The 16,868-nt window shown below is 43.0% G+C and overlaps 1 protein-coding gene across 2 annotated transcripts in view; it reads right to left on the reverse strand.

Moving 5' to 3' along the window:
• Positions 1-1,504: 1,504 nt before the first annotated feature.
• PCP4 (Purkinje cell protein 4) overlaps positions 1,505-16,868 on the reverse strand; it is a 68,662-nt gene continuing 53,298 nt past the window's right edge. Inside the window, exon 4 of one of the 2 annotated variants that reach the window (XM_037889710.2) lies at positions 1,505-1,875. In XM_037889710.2, coding sequence (XP_037745638.1) covers positions 1,748-1,875 — 128 coding nt within the window. In that variant the 3' untranslated portion in view covers positions 1,505-1,747. The remainder of the gene's footprint in view (positions 1,876-16,868) is intronic. The other variant, XM_037889711.2, reaches the window with a different exon arrangement.

Genomic DNA, 16,868 nt, shown 5'->3' on the forward strand with positions numbered 1-16,868 from the left:
GCCCACATGGATGGGAATCTGCAGTGAAGCTGTGGTATAAAAATACTCTGCTATAAAAGAATTGTCTGCATCAAAGTCTGTAGCAATTAATCCAAATGTCATTCTCTCACGCCTTCTTGATTGTTCCATTCTGTGTGCAGACTTTATTTGTGAGTTGCACTCTGATCTTGAAGCTGAAAAATAGTCCTGGTGCTGAAAGGCCAGTAATCCATTTACCAATAGCCCTAGCCGCTGTGTCTCAACAATGAAATGGCTTTCATTCTGCCCCAACCATATGATTTAACCATGTGAGTTAAATTACTCCAAGGGGAGTCAGATAAAGAATAAAAGCCTATTGCTTTGCCCATAGCTTTTATCCAATTAAGGAACTATTACAAAGTTTTATGCTATTTCAGATAACATAGCACACAAGGTTAATACAATCCTTTATTATTTATTTTATTTTATAAAGACTTATTGGCCTAAACAAAATGGTATTACCACAACCCAAAACCTATTACAATTTTAAAATTCTCATCCTGAGGCTCTTATTATATGGTGTGGTGTAGCTTTTGAAAGATAAATGGAAAGTCTGTGTTCTCTACATTCCATATCCTGAGATTACTAGGCTCATATTGGCAAGTTATTTGTGAAATTTCTAAAGGAGGTAAGCAACAGAAAGGCATCAAAGCTAGAGACAAAATATGGTCTTGTGATTGAGGCTCTGAACTAGGATTCAGAAAATCTGAATTTAATCTTGGCTCTTACTTACTTTTGTCTGAAAAATAGTGCTTCCCTATCTTACAAGGGTGCTGTAAGGCTAAATGTAGTAATGAAAAACTAGATACTTCAGTGAAGGGTGGGGAAGGGTCATCACATAAAGTACCTAGAGAAAGAGAAAACTGTAGCGGGAGGCAAAGCATATGTTGTGGTTTACTTAGCAAACCATGGGAAAATATAGAGGGCCAGGAAAAATACATTAATTGTTTGGATAGGTAATGAACTGTTATAACCAGGAAAGAAAGAGTTTAGAGGGGAAAATCTCCCTCTCCATCAAATCTCTGAATATGTATGGTGTTGGCGGGGGATGAAAGGGGAGGGTTATTTCTAGAACTGTTGACATCTGGCATAAACTGTGTAATTCTGACCAGTAGAATCCAAATGGGGATGTATTGTGTTCTCTGTTTTTGATCTTGGGACCCACTGTGGGTAGTGATTTCCTCACCTAAACCATTTTATTGTCCGAATTGTGAGACAAAAATAAATGGCTCCCCTGCCTCCTCCATACCACCTCCTGTCTGTGATTTTTCACTTTCACCTCATTACAGGAAAAATCATTTTATTGTCACAATTGACTGGCAGCTGAAATTCTCCAAATGAGGTAAGCCGGGCTCAGACATGTTCTCTCTTCCCTCAGCAAAAATCTCATAACATATGGTGCTACATTATGTCTCAAAGCTGTAAGTGAAGAGGAAAACAGGCTGGGCTGGATTTGTCTGTAACACTGTGCTTGCTGGATTAATCTAAAGACAGATGCAAGAAGACACTTTAATTACTTCATCCTAACTTTTTATTACAACATCAAGTAGAATGGTGAGTTACAGAAGAAAAGGGACTGGAGATAATCACAAGGATGAAGCCACACACAAGCTCATTGTTATATACCTGCCAATAGGGTTTTAAATATTCTGTACATGCATCTTAGTTTTATTTATTAATTTCCGGACAGATCACCTCAGAACTACCACTTTAAACTATGAGGTAGCTACTAAGACTGGGATCCTGCCTTTTTCTTCTGGAATTTTCTGAACTGAGACTGTATCGCCACGGCAGCCCGTTCTGTCTCTGGTGCATCCATGTCTATGTCAAAGTCCTCTTGAACTTTCTTCTGTCCATCTGTCCCGAGAAAATGAAAAACAAATTAATATTAATTTGAGAATATGATAACCAACTGCACCATGAGATGGCACCCCCCCCCCCCCCCGCATGTCTCTCACATAGTCTGTCTCTCACATAGTCTGTCTATGAAGCCACAAAAGCTATTTGAGAACTAAAAGGCAACTGTGACAGAGTGCTGAGCCCCAGCAGCTGAACTAACATTCTGGGGAAACTGCAATGCTCTAATTGGTGCTCTAATTATAGCAGAGCTCTCATTATAAATAAGATCTATTTATTTGGTGTCTGAACCAAAAAAGTTTTGGTTTTTTTTTGTTTTTGTTTTCAAGGTTATTTTAATCTTTAAAAGTATTTGTAATAAAACTGACATAAGATTTGAAATGAAAAGTCGTTAACTTGAGAAGTCAAAATGTTTCCTTTTGAAAATGTCAAAGTTAATTTGACTTCTTTGGAATTTTTGTTTCCAAAGGTTTGGGCGTTCTGACTGAAAATGTGGCGAATTCAACATGAACATGCAAAGAGTTTCAACCTGCATTCTTGGGAGGTAAGTGGGGAGGGGAAGCTTCATCCAAAAATTTTCATCCTGCTCTACTTATAAAATGTTATGGCCAAATTTAGCACCTAGTCCTACAATGAACTGCATGCCAGGACACATCTATGCCTGCATGGAGCCCCAATGGCATTAATGGGGCTCTGTCCAGATCCAGAGGTCCAATCATTCAGAACAACTTGCCTTGTCTTGCCTCGGATTGTAATCTATGGTATATTTAGGGCAGAGACCATTTCTAGTGTCTCTATATCTTGTAATTTTATCACAAGTTTTGCAATATTTAAGGTGTTTCTTACAGCCCTACATCCTGGACTCATGGGGCTACACCAGAAATTCAGCTTTAATTGAAAAGAATAAGGAAATAGCTAGCCCTCACAGTAGCAGAGATAAATTTTTAAAATATGAATCCTAAAGGTGCAAAAGTTACAGACCAAATAAAAAGGAATGCCAAATGTTTTATTCTTGAAATCTCATGATTGTATTAAAAAGCTCATTGTTCTGGAGGCATCTAAAATTTTTGAATACTTGGGGGTGGAAATACTGCATGTCTTTTCAACTGCTTACTGAAATGCCTACCACAGTTTAGACACTATGAACTCCAACTCAGTCATTCTTACGCTGAGTAGAACCTTAATCCAAAACTATCGTATTGATTTCAGTAGAACTACTCAGAGCAAGATATTCTTCCTCATGAGTAAGGATGATGCAAATAGGTCTTCTATAAATAATGATTATTATTAATAAACAAATATGTTGACATTATTTTGTTTTTATTTTTTAAGAAAAATATAATAGTTTTATAACACAAATTCTGAAATAAATTATTTAAATTTCAAGAGCTCTTTATCTATCTTTTCTTGTTACCCCATCTGTGATGGGGCCTCTACCCCACACAGGTGAACAGGTTAATAGGAGTCAGAGCTTAGTTAGTCCACTTTGTTGCATCTGGAGATTATAACGGGCTTGATTTGTTATTAGACCCAGCTGGGGAGGACCTGGGTCGTCTTCATAAAGGAATGAAGTGGAAGCTACCGAGAAGGTCCAGGAGAGAGGCCCAAGAGTGAGAAATTCAGGAGAGAGGAGGTAGGAAATTCCCTGCCTCTGGAAAGGATCTGGGAAAGGCAGACTGGAGAAGCCCACAGGGATGGAATTAATTCTTGAGGAGATCCTGGAAATGGGGCAAGGCATTGAGAGCCAGTCCTGAGAGGCTGGTGTTCTGACAGGGAAAGAAGGAGCAGAGAGGACCTAAGGAGAAGCCTGGGAACCAGAGGAGAGGCTGTGTTAAACATAGGCTGTGGGGAGGCAGCGCAAGGGACTGGGAGGCAGGATGTGGCCTGGGAACACTGGCCGAGGAGTAGAGGGTGCAAGTGCACAGGGGCCCATGCAATTTAGAGAGCCCCTGCAGGCTTGAAATTTTGTATCATTATTAAGGCTGTAGGCTTGTCATGGTGTGGAAAAAAGTCATAGATAGTGTTTGTCCATTTACTCGTGACTTTTTGTGTGTGTGTGTGTCCATGACTCACTCTGCAGTAGCCGTTCCTTTTGTCCTGTGGGGATAGAGTTGGTGCCCTACTCTATATATTGTAACCTGGCATGCAGAGTCACAGCACCACTCAGGTTTGGCCCACCCAACTCTCTGTCATGAGGGGGGCAGGTGAGCCAAACTTCAGTGAGTGGCATTTTGACTTGGAGAACTGGCTTGCAGCATTGCTCAAGTTTGGCCCCTCCATCATCATGATGGCGTGTTTAGGATCATACAGTAATTTTGGTTGCATAGTGCAATCAAAAGGTTAATTAAATTAAGGCTCCTTGGTGGAAAACTTAATCCCATTAATATTACTTTGCACTTCTATAACCGTTCCATCCAAGAAACTCAAAGCTCTTTGCAAACATTCATTCATTGACCCTACGGGATACAGAAACATAATCTCCATGTTATACATGAGGAAACTGAGGCAGGAATTTGCACAGACTAACACAATGTGTCAGTAGGAGAACCAGGAACAGAGCCCAGCTCTCATAACCTCTAAAGGTATGCCTGCGCCGTGATTAAAAAACACACGGTGCTGAGTCTCAGAGCCCAGGTCAGCTGGCTTAGACTTGGGCTATGAGACTATAAAGTTACAGTGTAGACATCTGGGCTTGGGCTGGAGCCCAGGCTCTGAGATCTTCCCTAATCACATGGCCTCTAAGCCCAGGCTCCAACCCAAGCCCGAACATCTACACTGCTAGACCCCCAGCCTGAGCTTGAGTCAACTGAACTGGGCCACCCACAGTCAGGCCACCGTTTTTTTTTTCGTGATGTAGACATACCCTAAGACATACTTGCTCCCCATTACAGAAATATGAGTTTCGATGCCAAGGCCCAGATCCACAAAGCTTAGGCACTGACTTTTATTTTTCCCCAGGGATGCTCCACCCCAAGGCCCCACCCTCACTCTGCCTCTTCCCGCCCCAGCCCCAACACCTCCCGTGAGGCCCCTGCCCACCTGCCGCCCTCTGCCCTCCCCAGTCCTTCCTGAGCCTCCAAACAGCTGTGGCTGGTGGGTGCTGAACACCACTATTTTTTTTCCGTGGGAGCTCAAGCTCCGGAGTGCTCAGGGACTCGGCGCCTATGCACAAAGGGACTTAGGTGTTGCAATGCTCACCCTAACCTTTAGGCTGCTAGCCACTTAGTAGAATCCACAAAGCCTGGGTTACATGCCTAGGCTCCCTTTACAATGCATGTGCAGAAATAAGCACCTGAAAACGGGATCCACAAAAGCCTGCCTGAGTTAGCCAAGAGCAGGGGCTGACAAGGAGCATGTTTCCGAAGTCCTGCCCATCTCAGGGAGTTAGGCACCTGTATCTGGGCTGAGTTAGGTACCTATGTCCGCTGGGGAACCACCTGCAGTCAGGTACCTAATCTGTCACTTACAAGAACAGTGGTGGCACATAGTGTGGAGAAGGGAGGGCTCCACCTTATAAATTTAGTCCAGTGATTAGGGGACTCACTTAGATGTGAGAAACCCTGATCCAACTCCCCGTGCTGCCTGATGAGAGAGGATTTGAACAGGGGTTTCCCACCTCTCACGTGAGTGCCCTGATCACTGAGCCATGGGATAGTCAGACATGGGTCTCTCTCTGTCTTGTCCTGTTGAAGCTGTCCCACCATGTATAAATATGCACTGGGCCAGAGAGCGGAAGCAGTGAGCATGCCCAGAGGGAGAAATTTAAGCACCTAGGGTCTTTTAACAAAGGCTAGATCTACACTTCAAATGCTACAGCTGCAGCACTTCAGGGTAGGTCTTGTCTTCACGACCAGCACTACAGCGGCACAGCTGCACCGGTGCAACTGCTCTGCGGGAGCACTTTAGTGAAGACACTTCTGCACCGATGGGAGAGTGTCTAACTACACCGATGGCAATCTGCCTCTCCCAGAGAAGCTCTCCTGTCAGCATAGTGCCGTCTACAGGGGGAGCTAGGTCAGTATAACTGCATCTCTCAGGGGTATGGATATTTCACACCCCTGAGTGACACAGTGATACCAATACAGGTCTGTAGTGTAGACCTGGCCGTAGACCCTACCTACACTGACAGGAGGGGTTCTCCCGTTGGTGCAAGTAATCCTTTTCCGTGGACCTAGTGCTGCCTACACCAGGACTTAGGACAGCGTAACAACTCCACTCCGGGCTGTGGATTTTTTACACCCCTGACTGACATCATTAAAACAACCTAACTTTCTAGTGTAGACCAAGCCAGAGAAAAGTTAAACTCCAAGTGAGTTTAAGTGCCTACACAGTTAAGTGACAGCTGAACAGGGCTTTTGTGGATCACAATGGCACCCAGATCTGGATGTTAGATGCTTAAGTCCCTTTGTGGACCTGGGTCTGACTGGCAGACTGGTAACTAGAGCTGGAACAAAAAAATTTCCCACTGTAAAATATAGTTTTTTGACAAAACTGTTGGTTTTGGGTTTGTTGTGTTTTGTTTTTCTGGGGAGGAATATATCAATTCTGGAGAAATATGGTTTTCTCACAGAAAATGTCAAAATGAAATGAAAATTTTCATTGAGTCTTAGTGTGATTTTGTTTCATTTTTTTTTCAAACAAACAAACAAAAACCCCTGAAACGACATTTTACATTTAAACCAACTCCTTTCGTTTTGGTTCAGATTTACTGAAAGAGAACTGACATTCTTCAACCAAAATATTTCAAATGAAGATTATTCATTTGAAATGTCCCAGAGGAAAAAAATGCTGGTGTTCTGACCAGTTCTACTAGTAACCAGATTGTGGCTACGAAGAAGTACTAAGGAGAGAGAGAGATTACAGGTCAGAGAAGCTCGCCATTAAAATATTACAATAAAACTCTTCCAGGAGGAGTGGAATATACAGAAGTGAGCAATGTTCTTATTTTATCAAAATGTTTATTGGGAATTCTAAAGGGAAGCATTTAATCTGCTCTGACGTTGATACACTACTTTTGGCAGTCTGTGGAACGTTTTCCACTTCTACCGTACCATGGCAAGCTTTTGGCTAGTGCTCGGCTTCTCATTGTCATCATAATTGAGAGACTTAGCATTTAAAAACAAAAATAAACAGTTGCAGCTCAAGCTTCATTTAGAGTTTGCACAAGGGGAAGACACTGACGACACCTTCACGTCGTAATTTGAATAGAAGAAGTTAGCTACTTTCACACCACTGTAGTATGAACTCTCAGCTGGACTGAATCATTCCCTGTTGTGGCAAAGATTTGCTTGCTGTGCTGACATGAAGTTCTGGAGTTCTTTCTTGTATGTATAAGATTATAAAAAGAACAGGAGGACTTGTGGCACCTTAGAGACTAACCAATTTATTTGAGCATAAGCTTCCGATGAAGTGAGCTGTAGCTCACGAAAGCTTATGCTCAAATAAATTGGTTAGTCTCTAAGGTGCCACAAGTCCTCCTGTTCTTTTTGCGAACACAGACTAACACGGCTGCTACTCTGAAACCTAAGATTATAAAGTCCACCAACTGTGATACATTTTCTTTGGGCTCTCTGAACCAAATAATCCCCAACTGGTGTACATCAGCCTAGCTCCATTGAAGTCAATTGCACTACACTAATTTATACCCACTGAAGAGCTGGTTCCACCCTTTGTATTTTTGGAACCATTTTTGTTCCTGTTGAAATCAGTAGTGCAATTCCTCTCGCTGTAGTATTGAAACATGTGAATGATCTGATGATATAGAGACAAGCCTCATTTAGACTCTTAGATTTAGAAATTGATAAGATTCAGAAAAGGATTAGCCATGTATGTGGGTATATTAGTTATATTAGACAGAAGATAGATATAGATATTGTGATGGGGTGTATAAACCCCACAACAGCAGTGACAGAGTTACAGGGAGCCCAGGGAGCTCATGCTTTGGCACCCTGAGAGGAGACCTGTAATTATGGATTAGATTCTGCTGAGGAAATGCAGGCTGGGGGTTTCTTATAAAGGAAAGACTACAGGGCAGGAGAGATCTAGGAATCTTTTCTGCTTGCTGGCAAAGGAACAATAGAGGCGCCTGTAGGAAGGAGCTTGTACCCTGGGACTATTTCTGAAGGGAAAAGGTAGCTGAGGAGAAGACTCCTAAAGCAGGCCTGGAAGAAGTGACTCCAGAGAAAAAGCACTGAGGGTCACTGGGGAAGCCAGGCATCCATGGAGAAAGCCCTGGGCGGCAGTGGTCTGTAATAGAGTCAGGAAGTTTGTGGAGAATAGATTCTGAAAAGGATGGAAGAGTGTATGCCCCTTTCAACTGGGGTGTTGTTACCCTGGAATGTGTGGGACTCTTCATGTGACTTGGTTGGAGGGCCAAGCCCACTGCACAGAGCACTGAAGTCCAGAGAAGGGTGAGGGCAGAGGGGTTGCAAAGCCAGGTTTCACCATGTGGCGGTGCTCTGGCATGATGCATCTATGATAACATATATGTTTTGTTTTTAAATGGTTATAAACCCTCACGATTCCAGGCATTAACCAACCACTAACTGAAGAAGGTTAAGAAGAAATTTCCCAATTGGGAAGGTTATTCCATAATTATCCATTGTGGGGTTTCTAGAAGCTCCCTCTGAAGCATCAGTTGGCCACTGTCAGACACCAGACCGATCTGGTATGTCCCTATGTAGAATGAGTCAGATGGATACACGTGGTCTTGTTTTCACAAGGGAAAAAAAGGTGTTCTTAACTTGAGTTGGCTAACTTAGTTGAACTAACTCAAGGTAAAATCGTTAACATGACCAGCAACCTTCTGTGAAAACTACAAACTGGACTGTCTCTTGTAGGATTTTACTGCAAGTTGGCTAACTTGAGTTAATATCACACCTTTTTTCCCAGTGAAGACACATTCTACGGGTGTTCTATGGCTGTCAGGAACATTAGACTCTCCACAGAGCATTATGTCCAATCTAAAATGAAACACAATATTCACAAACCAGGCTCCCAGGTTAAGACTTGTCCACTGCTAACATGCTCAAATGCTGGTACCGATACACAAGCAACAGGATTCCCCTCCTCTGTCCAAAGGTTATCCCTCATCCCCACTCTTTTTATTTTATATGGGCAAGTTAAGCTGAGTCTCCCAATGATAACACCCCTCAAAATGACTTAACATAATGAAATATCTGCCAGCTGCAATACTATATGATCTGTATTGGCCAGTTTAGACAGCACCTCCATCAGTAGATGGTGCTATGTCCTTATCTTAGCATTAAGCAGTTGTCTTGTATGTTATGTTTTTGTTGTTCTGATCTGGGGTGGTTAGCAAGTTCAGTCTTCCTGCCTGTGTGTGCTGGAGTTGGCACTGGAACTTGTAGTGTCCAATAAATCTCTAATTCTATAAGTGAGTATTACAGAACTATCTATTCCATTTCCCGAACAAACACTAGAATGTTAACCTTCTTTTGTGCTTCAGAAAGTTATAATCGATAACAAATACTAGATGGATAATGAAACTTTGTCAGACTCTTCCTGTAAAGAGGCGAACAATCCTTGTACACGCTGAAGCTTCCCAGCTAACTCCTGAGAAATGTGGTGCAAATGTAATTACTCACAAATGCCTTTGGCTAACTTCTTGCTTTACTTCTCAAGTCTGTACCAAAATGAATGATGACAGCACAGGAAAATGGAAAAACATTACATTTCCCTCCAGAGCCATGAATGCAAAACAGCCCTATGAGGCATTAAAGCAACGAGGTATAGGGAAATATACGTTTCAAACGATGTTAGAAAATTAGAGAGTTAAACTTAAGAGTTTCAGTTCACTCTTTGCTCTAGAATAGCTTCATGTTGCCATAAATGAAGCAAAGATTGTTTTTTTCATTTCTTCTAACAACATTTGGAATGAAACTGTACTGGAGCATGGGCTGAAAACTATAAATAGTAATGACACTTCAGATCTTAAGTACCACATGCTCTCCTTGTCCCAGTAAGGATCAACAGGAGTTACAGAAACGTGGGTAGAATATACCCCAAAGAATGCATTGTTTTCAAGGACTGAATTGCAGTATTTAGCAACTGGCGCAACTGAGGGATGGGGAAGAATTTCAGCACCCCACAGAAAGTTAGCTCATGTAGGCACTTTGCCTCCCATAGGGTCAATACCTCCTCAAGTGGCCCAGTGCTCAGGGGGACTACACAGGCTGCACCATGCTTTATGCTTCCCTGACCCCAGCCTGTTAAGCCAGCCAGTACAGGCCATGGTTAAACCAGACCAACACTGAATTGGGGAGCTCCTCATTTCTGGTCCCATGGATGTTACAGCCATGTGGTAAAGTGATGGTGCATCATCTTGTGTGACAGGACAAGAGACTACCTGACCAAATTTCACAACAGTTCCCATGAAGGCTCATAACCTGCCAGAGAGTGTGGATGTGTGCAGAGTGTGGAGAAACACAATAGGCAAATCATGGTCTTCCCAAAGAGCCTCTCCACTATATAGGGCCAGGAGAGCTGAGAGAACTGACAACACCATTCTGTTTCCCCTGGATTCAGGCTAGAGGAGGAAAGCCAGAGCTTCCATCTGTCCCTGGAACAGAGGGAGAGCTGGAGGTGGCAGACTGCTTCTTTCCTTCTCTGTCCCCCTGGATGGGAGAGGGAGCCAGCAGAAGGACAGATCTTGCAGCTGAAGAAAGGAGGCAGATAGGGGTCTCAGCTCAGACAGTTTTTCTCCCATCAAATGCTGGTGCTGATCCACCCACTGTCAGGAAGGGTTAGAGCCCAAAAACTCCCCAGCCAGGGACAGCACCTCCTGCTCTTCTGATGCAGGACTGTAGATACTTCTACCTGACGTCCTCATTTTACCAGACAGTGAACAGGCAGGAGGGAAACTTCAAGGAGCTGAGCTCTTCCACGCCCAGGAATAACACTGTTTCTAGTGTTAACAGAGTCAAGCTCTGTTCCAACATGCTCCCCCTTCTTCTTAACCCCTGCTCAGCATCACTCACTAAAAGATACCACAGAGCTCACTGACTCAGCAATTCTACCTTGCTGTTCTCGGTGATGTTAGGCTCCTCTGAACTTGATTGATATCAAAGCACATGCTTCTGTGATCTCACCGGCTCAGCACCTCTAGCTTGCTGGGGTAATTTCAAGGCACTACTTTCTGAGATGCTCTCAGAAACTTCCATACTTCTAGTTTGGTGAGTTGATGTCAAGGCTCAGGCCTCTGTGAACTCACCAGCTCAGTAGCTTTAGTGAGTCAAGGAAAATATCTGTGATACTACGGGTTACCACCAATCTTGCTTGTTTGCCTGGTCAGAGACCAGGTTTTTGTGTGGTTACTGCCTTACTACCACCACCTTATTGGGCTGGCCTTATCTTCTATCAGTTCTCTGGGTCAGCTCCACAGTTGCCAACTTTCACACAGTAAATAAGCACCCCGACTTTCACAATAAGCCAAAAATCAAGCTAATCTCATTTCAAAACAAGCCAATCACTTAGAACCCCAACACTTTGTGACCCCCCGCCCCCGGCGTGCAGTCTGGGACTCTGGTGGGCCCGCTGTGCACCCCTGATTCTCTCCTCTGCTTGACCCTGCTTGCCAGGAGCTGATAAAAAAAAAAAAGAAGCAACAAGCCAAAACCTAGCCAATTAAGCCATAACCAAGACCAACTTCTGCATTTTGTTTGTGGGTTTGGTATGTCTGGCCAGCTTTTAACCTCCTCGGTTGATATCTAGGCACAGACCTCGCACCACTGGTTGGCTGATCTAATGTCAAGACACAAAGTTCTGTAAGCTCCATGGCTCAACTACAGCTTGCTGGGTTGATGTAAAGAGACAGCCCTCTGTGAGATTCCTGGCTGATCTTCTCCAACTTGTTGGACTTATGTGAAAGACCAGAGTCCCATTCTGGCTCAGATCTTGCCTAGCTTGCTGGTATAATTCCAAGGCATAGGCCTTTGTGAAGTTACTGCCTGTGTGAGAGGAGCCATTACACTAAGTAAAACTATTTCCCCATGTTTATTTCCCCCACCCCCCACACTGCTCCTCGGACATTCCTGTTAACTGCTGGAAATGGCCCACCTTGATTATCACTACAAAAGGTCCCCCCCCTCGCTCTCCTGCTGGTAATAGCTCATCTTAAGTGATCACTCTCCTTACAATGTGTTTGATAACACCCATTTTTTCATGTTCTGTGTGTATATAAATCTCCTCACTGTATTTTCCACTGAATGCATCTGATGAAATGAGCTGTAGCTCAAATAAATTGGTTAGTCTCTAAGGTGCCCCTAGTACTCCTTTTCTTTTTGTGAGAGGAGCGTGGCCCTCTCTACTCCTTACCAACTTTGAGGACACAGCAGGGGTGCTATGCCTTCACACCCCTGCAGTGATAGGTCAGTAAACAGATTTGGGGTGTGGGGGGGGGAGGAATGAAGCTCCCTCCCCCAACCCTTGTACAATGGCATATCAGAATCTAATTCTGAAGATGTGAATCAACACATAAATTTCGTTATTTTAAAAGGACATTCCTACTAACAAGCTCAGGGATTACAGAAGAGCTTTCCTATCTATGCATTTAAAATTCTACAGGGTAGTATCTACACAGATATAACTTTGTTGTAACCATTCTACTTGGTGAGATGGAGTTTTCTCTGCAGGTAAATATATTGGTTCTGATTTCCTTAACTTATGGTATTAACAACTTTACGTTTTCAAGTACCACTTCCAAATCTCTAAGGCAACCCATTCTGTTTGAGAGTGTGAGACTGGGTTTTGTTTTATTTCTTTTGCAGTGGTTGGTTATTTTGAAGGAAACAGGTGCCTGGATGGTATAACTTCCCCGCAGTAATCACCACCTAACCCTGGACAGCAAACCCTAGAACCTGCATCTCTAGTATGACAGCAGAGAGAAATAAAGGTTGTGACTAGTGATCAGGTTAACTCTACAGCTAATTATCTGACCAGCAGCAAGCAACTCCTTTAATATCACTAGAAACAAGAAGGGAAAGGAATTAACATCTTTCTGTTAAAACTGTAAATTATCGTTTGGTATAAAGATGACTTTATTTATTAGTCAGCCAGAATCCGTTTTTTCCTCAGATTGACCTTTACTTTGGTAATGCAGTGTTTTTATCTCAAATGTGGAAAAATTAGTTTTGATGTAGGGCAAAGACGGTGGTTCTTTTATGAGTTTAAAAATGTGTTTTTCAGCATGAGGCCTTTGAAGTGTCTGATATTTTTCCAGTTCTAAAAATGTTATAGAGAGCAGCAATATTACTTTTGACACAAGAGAAATGTAAGGGCTGAAAATTATGTATAATCAGATAAAATATAATAAGACAGAATGGAACAGTCATAAAGATAAATTTACAAAATTCTATTTTAAACTAATATCTAGCCTGCTAAAGATGATTTTCTTCAACAGTTAACATGGTGACAAATATTGTTTGTACTGAAACATTAATATTTCAAGTCATTCCTTTCTTTAGAAATAATTATATTGATGCCCCAATTATAGACTTTTAAAAAGGCTAAAAAAATATGAGCTTGTGCTAACTGGGATCTTGGAGCGATTGTGGGTGTAAAGTTATATGCATAATTAAAATACCAATACAGGGATTCTGCTTCATGCAATGATGACCACATAGAACATGCCAATTGTAATGACCACCTCAAGCTTCTAATGTCATCAGATCTTATTCACTAAGGTTGTGCTTGATCAGTCCTCAAGTGGCTAGCACACAGGGAAAACTCAGGAAGCCACAGGAAGTGATGTTGATGGCCACCGGACAGCACTTCCTCTTCCTTCTGAATCACTACTGAACCAATTTCTGGCCAGCAGGTACTATGCTGTTGAAGGTGTTATACTTATGATTATATGAAAAACCAAGGTCCTCCTGACCACTTTTAGTCAGCTCACGGTCCTGTGAGACTCTTTGCAGGAATATGAGCATTAGCCCAATGTACTGGACAAGTTTGAACTAGGAATTTTCATGCTGCCTTATTAAATTCCCTGTATTATACTTTCTGTTGAAGCTGTTGTACAGTATTGCTGTGTATAAATGAACAGCTACACTGTCCTACCACAGAACTGACTGCATTTAAATAATGTGTGAAGTGAACCTCCCTCTCACCCTACTCTGGTGTATTGTAAACTGCATTAAAATTACAAGCTATCACTTTAAATGCAAGAGGTTTCATGATCCTTTATGCATGTAGGGAAGTATGCAGTCTGGGCCTAGCAACACTCTGTCTGCAGAAAGCCAGCATGTAATGTTTCATTAGCAAAGAGTGAGGCTGAATGCAGATTAAGTTGAACAAGAGCACTGCTCTATACATGTGGCTGAGTGTCTGCCAGCCTAACTCCCCATGTTCCAGTTTTCCTGGCATCCCATCAAGAAGTCCCTCCAGGGAACGTGGGCTCTCTGGCTTCAGTTCCATTGATCATGATACGTTTCCTAATTTTACAAAAAATTTTACAGAAACACTAAAAATAAATTATCGACACCCAGACCCCCACTAGCATCCATAGTGGACACTATGCCGCTTACACTGGGCAAAGCTGGAGACTTTCCACACAAAATGCCAATGTCGTATATTGGGCACAATGTGGACTGACTTCATTTGTAATGCAGATGTTTATGGTCGCTCCGGTCTACAGACTGGAGCGCCATAAACATGCACTGGAGCTGGCATGTCTCTGACTGCTTTGATCTTGTTGGGATCTGCTTTCAGTCCCTCTGCTGTGAGCAAACATCCAATATATTCACCTTCACTGTCACGTTTTTTTCTAGGTTGAGTTTTATGCTCTTGTCCCCGTATCACTGTAGAAAAGTTTATAGTCTTCTGTCACAGTCTTGTTCAGCATCTGTATCATTGCTGCCTTTCCTACAGTGAGGATAACATCTGCAAGTTGAACAAGCGGAACTTCATAAACATTTGTGCTCTGCTCTGTCCATGTGCCTGAGTGGCTTCCAGCATAACTTCCTGTGTTCTTTCCAGGTGTCCTGGCAATAGCAGTCCCGCCAGGGAACATGGGCTCTCTGACTCTGGTTCCATTGATCATAGTACAGAGAGTAAGGTGGGTTGAGTTGCTCCTCTGTCTTGGAGAGCAGCCTGCTTTGTTTCTCTTAGTTTTGGGTTCTTGTGTGCTATTGTTGTGAATTATAAGAAATAAAGTAGAGTTATGTTGCAACATTCCAGCAAGAGTATTGTATGTTATCTAACTTCACTGTGTGTCTGTTGTGAAACAGATCATATATTATTTCTATAGTAGTAGTGCCTAGGAGCACTAGTCATGAACTGGGACCCCAATGTGTTAGGTGCTATGCAAACACAGAATAAGTCTCTGCCCCAAAGAGCTTAAAATTTTTATGAAGTACACGAATATTTCAGAATGTAAAGTTTAAAAGCAAGACCTTAGTCCTTATTCAAAAGTAGAATATTGAGTCCTTTGGAAGATTGGACATCTAACAAATTTAATTAAAATGACTTCAAACAAATGATTAATTGCAATGACCAATGGCACTCAAGGCCTTGATGAACAACAAAGCAAAAGAAGTATTCATCCTCAACACTGATACAGCCTCCTTCAAGTTATGACTTCCATATTTCTCTAAGAATACCTCAGCATAGCTCAGCATATTGACAGTAAGGGTGTCAATTATGGGGGTGACTTTTTATGAAGTTCTTTCACACTTACTGATTGGTTGGCATGTTTTGCTGCCTTTTTTGCAGTTGAGCAGTCAAATACATCAGCGCCTTTTATTCTCCTTTCAATTTAGAGCAAGGATATGAAATGTTAAATCTGCTGATAGGACATAGGTTGAGTATTTTCATGAGCAAAAGTTATGCTGAAAATTTTGAAGTTAACTTGGCAATGTTTCTCATGCTTCTGTAACAGGGGACTAAAGTTAACAGCATAGTAAGTAAGAGAAAATACTTCATGCGAACAAGGACCCAAGTGACACTTGCTGTGGAAACAATCATGGAATTGACTGCATGTGGTGAACACAAAATCCGCTATACTATTCTGCTAACATTGGGCCAAATTATGGCTTCTCTTATGCTTATGAACTGTAGGGTGGAGAGGACTCTGGGGCACTGTTCCTCCTAAGCTCTGTGTGTGTGTGTGTGTGTGTGCATGCGCACACAGATCCTAAACCCCACACACACGGCGAAACACCACACGCACAAAAATTTGCACAGAAGCACAACAATTTGCATAGAAGAAATTTTTTGCACACAGGTTCTGTCAAAAATTAGAGGGAACATTGCTCTGGGGGAATTTTCTTCTGTCTAGCACACATATGTGAAAGGCAGCCATGACTGGCTGCAGGTTTGAGGACAGCAAGACAGAGACGACTGAGTGGGTGTGTCTAGTGGGACCCAGCACAGCCTATTTGCTCACTAGAGTGGACATGCTGGGTAGGGGGATCCTGGCTAGCACCCTGTTACATAGGTGCCAACTCCATGGGTGCTCTGGGGCTGGAGCACCCACGGAAAAAATATAGTGGATGCTCAGCACCCACCAGCAGCCCTGCCAATCAGCTCTTTCCCTCCCTCCCAGCACCTCCTGCACTCCCATGAGGCACTGGGGCAAAGGAGGAGGAGCGGGGGCAAGAAGAAGTGGGGGGAGGGGTGGAGTGGGGGCAGAAAGAGTGGGCGTGGGAGCTTGGGGAAAGGGATGGAGTGGGGGCAGGGCCAGGGGCGGAGTGGGGGTCAAGCACCCTCCGAGAACTCAAAGGCAGTGCCTCTGCCTTTTTAAAGGTACAGCAAAGGATGCTTCTCACCATGGGCCTGATTCGATGCCTATTGAATCAAGAGCCTCGTGTGGCCTTTAGATAAGCCCCATATTGCCCATGTGCAAAGGCAGGGTGAGTACCTCCAAGCACTGCTGTCCAAGCAGGGAATCTTCTCCCCCTCCCTACTGGAACTCATCCATCCTCCCTGCTGTGCATGGGCACCCACTGAGTTATGCATGGAACATTGCTTGATAG

This window comes from Chelonia mydas, chromosome 1 (genome assembly GCF_015237465.2).
Source record: "Chelonia mydas isolate rCheMyd1 chromosome 1, rCheMyd1.pri.v2, whole genome shotgun sequence".
NCBI classification, from domain to species: Eukaryota; Metazoa; Chordata; order Testudines; family Cheloniidae; genus Chelonia; species Chelonia mydas.